This window comes from Sinocyclocheilus anshuiensis, unplaced genomic scaffold, assembly GCF_001515605.1.
Source record: "Sinocyclocheilus anshuiensis isolate Anshui unplaced genomic scaffold, SAMN03320099.WGS_v1.1 scaffold1151, whole genome shotgun sequence".
In the NCBI taxonomy this organism is placed as follows: Eukaryota; Metazoa; Chordata; class Actinopteri; order Cypriniformes; family Cyprinidae; genus Sinocyclocheilus; species Sinocyclocheilus anshuiensis.
The window spans coordinates 439,079-439,783 of NW_015548202.1; the positions used below are offsets into that span (position 1 = coordinate 439,079).

At 32.8% G+C, this 705-nt stretch overlaps 1 protein-coding gene across 1 annotated transcript in view; it reads right to left on the reverse strand.

The window, feature by feature from the left end:
• Positions 1-705, reverse strand: part of LOC107653383 (synaptic vesicle glycoprotein 2C-like) — an 85,973-nt gene that overhangs the window by 25,159 nt on the left and 60,109 nt on the right. Inside the window, exon 6 of the mRNA XM_016440086.1 lies at positions 139-173. Coding sequence (XP_016295572.1) covers positions 139-173 — 35 coding nt within the window. The remainder of the gene's footprint in view (positions 1-138; positions 174-705) is intronic.

A 705-nucleotide genomic window follows, 5' to 3' on the forward strand; every position in this document is an offset into this window, starting at 1 on the left:
AAATTTGGATATAGATTTATCGGCCAACATATCGGTTATCGGCTTTCAAAAATAAATTATCGGTATCGGCCAAAATTTTCATATCGGTGCATCCCTAATCTATTTGATCAACAATACAGAGAGGGGGAAAGAAAAAACAAAAAAAAAAAAAAAAAAGATTTCAAGCCAAGAAACTGCCAAGGATGCTGGAGAATACTTACGGTTAATTGTAATCAATGATATTTGAACTAAAAATAAACATTAAAATCATTTTATATATATATTTCAGAAATCATTCTAATATGCTGATTTGCTGCTCAAGAAACATTTCTGATTATTTTCAATGTTGAAAACATTTGAGCTGCTTCACATTTTTTTGTGGAAACCGTGATACATTTTATTTTTCAGGATTCTTTGACGAATAGAAAGCTCAAAAGAACAGCATTTATTTGAAATAGAAATCTTTTGTAACATTATAAATGTCTTTACGGCTGCTTTTGATCAATTTAATGTATCTGTGTTGAATAAAAGTATTAATTTCTTGCATTTAATATACACAACACACACACACAGCTTGATCTGTACAACATCTGATGTTGCTGATACTGCAGTATGAGAGAGAGAGAGAGAGAGAGAGCGAGAGAGAGAGAGAGCAGTAAAGCGTGAAATCAGAAAGTGTCAGGCATATTACAGACGCCTCTCAGGGGTCTTTTCAGCAGAAGAGCG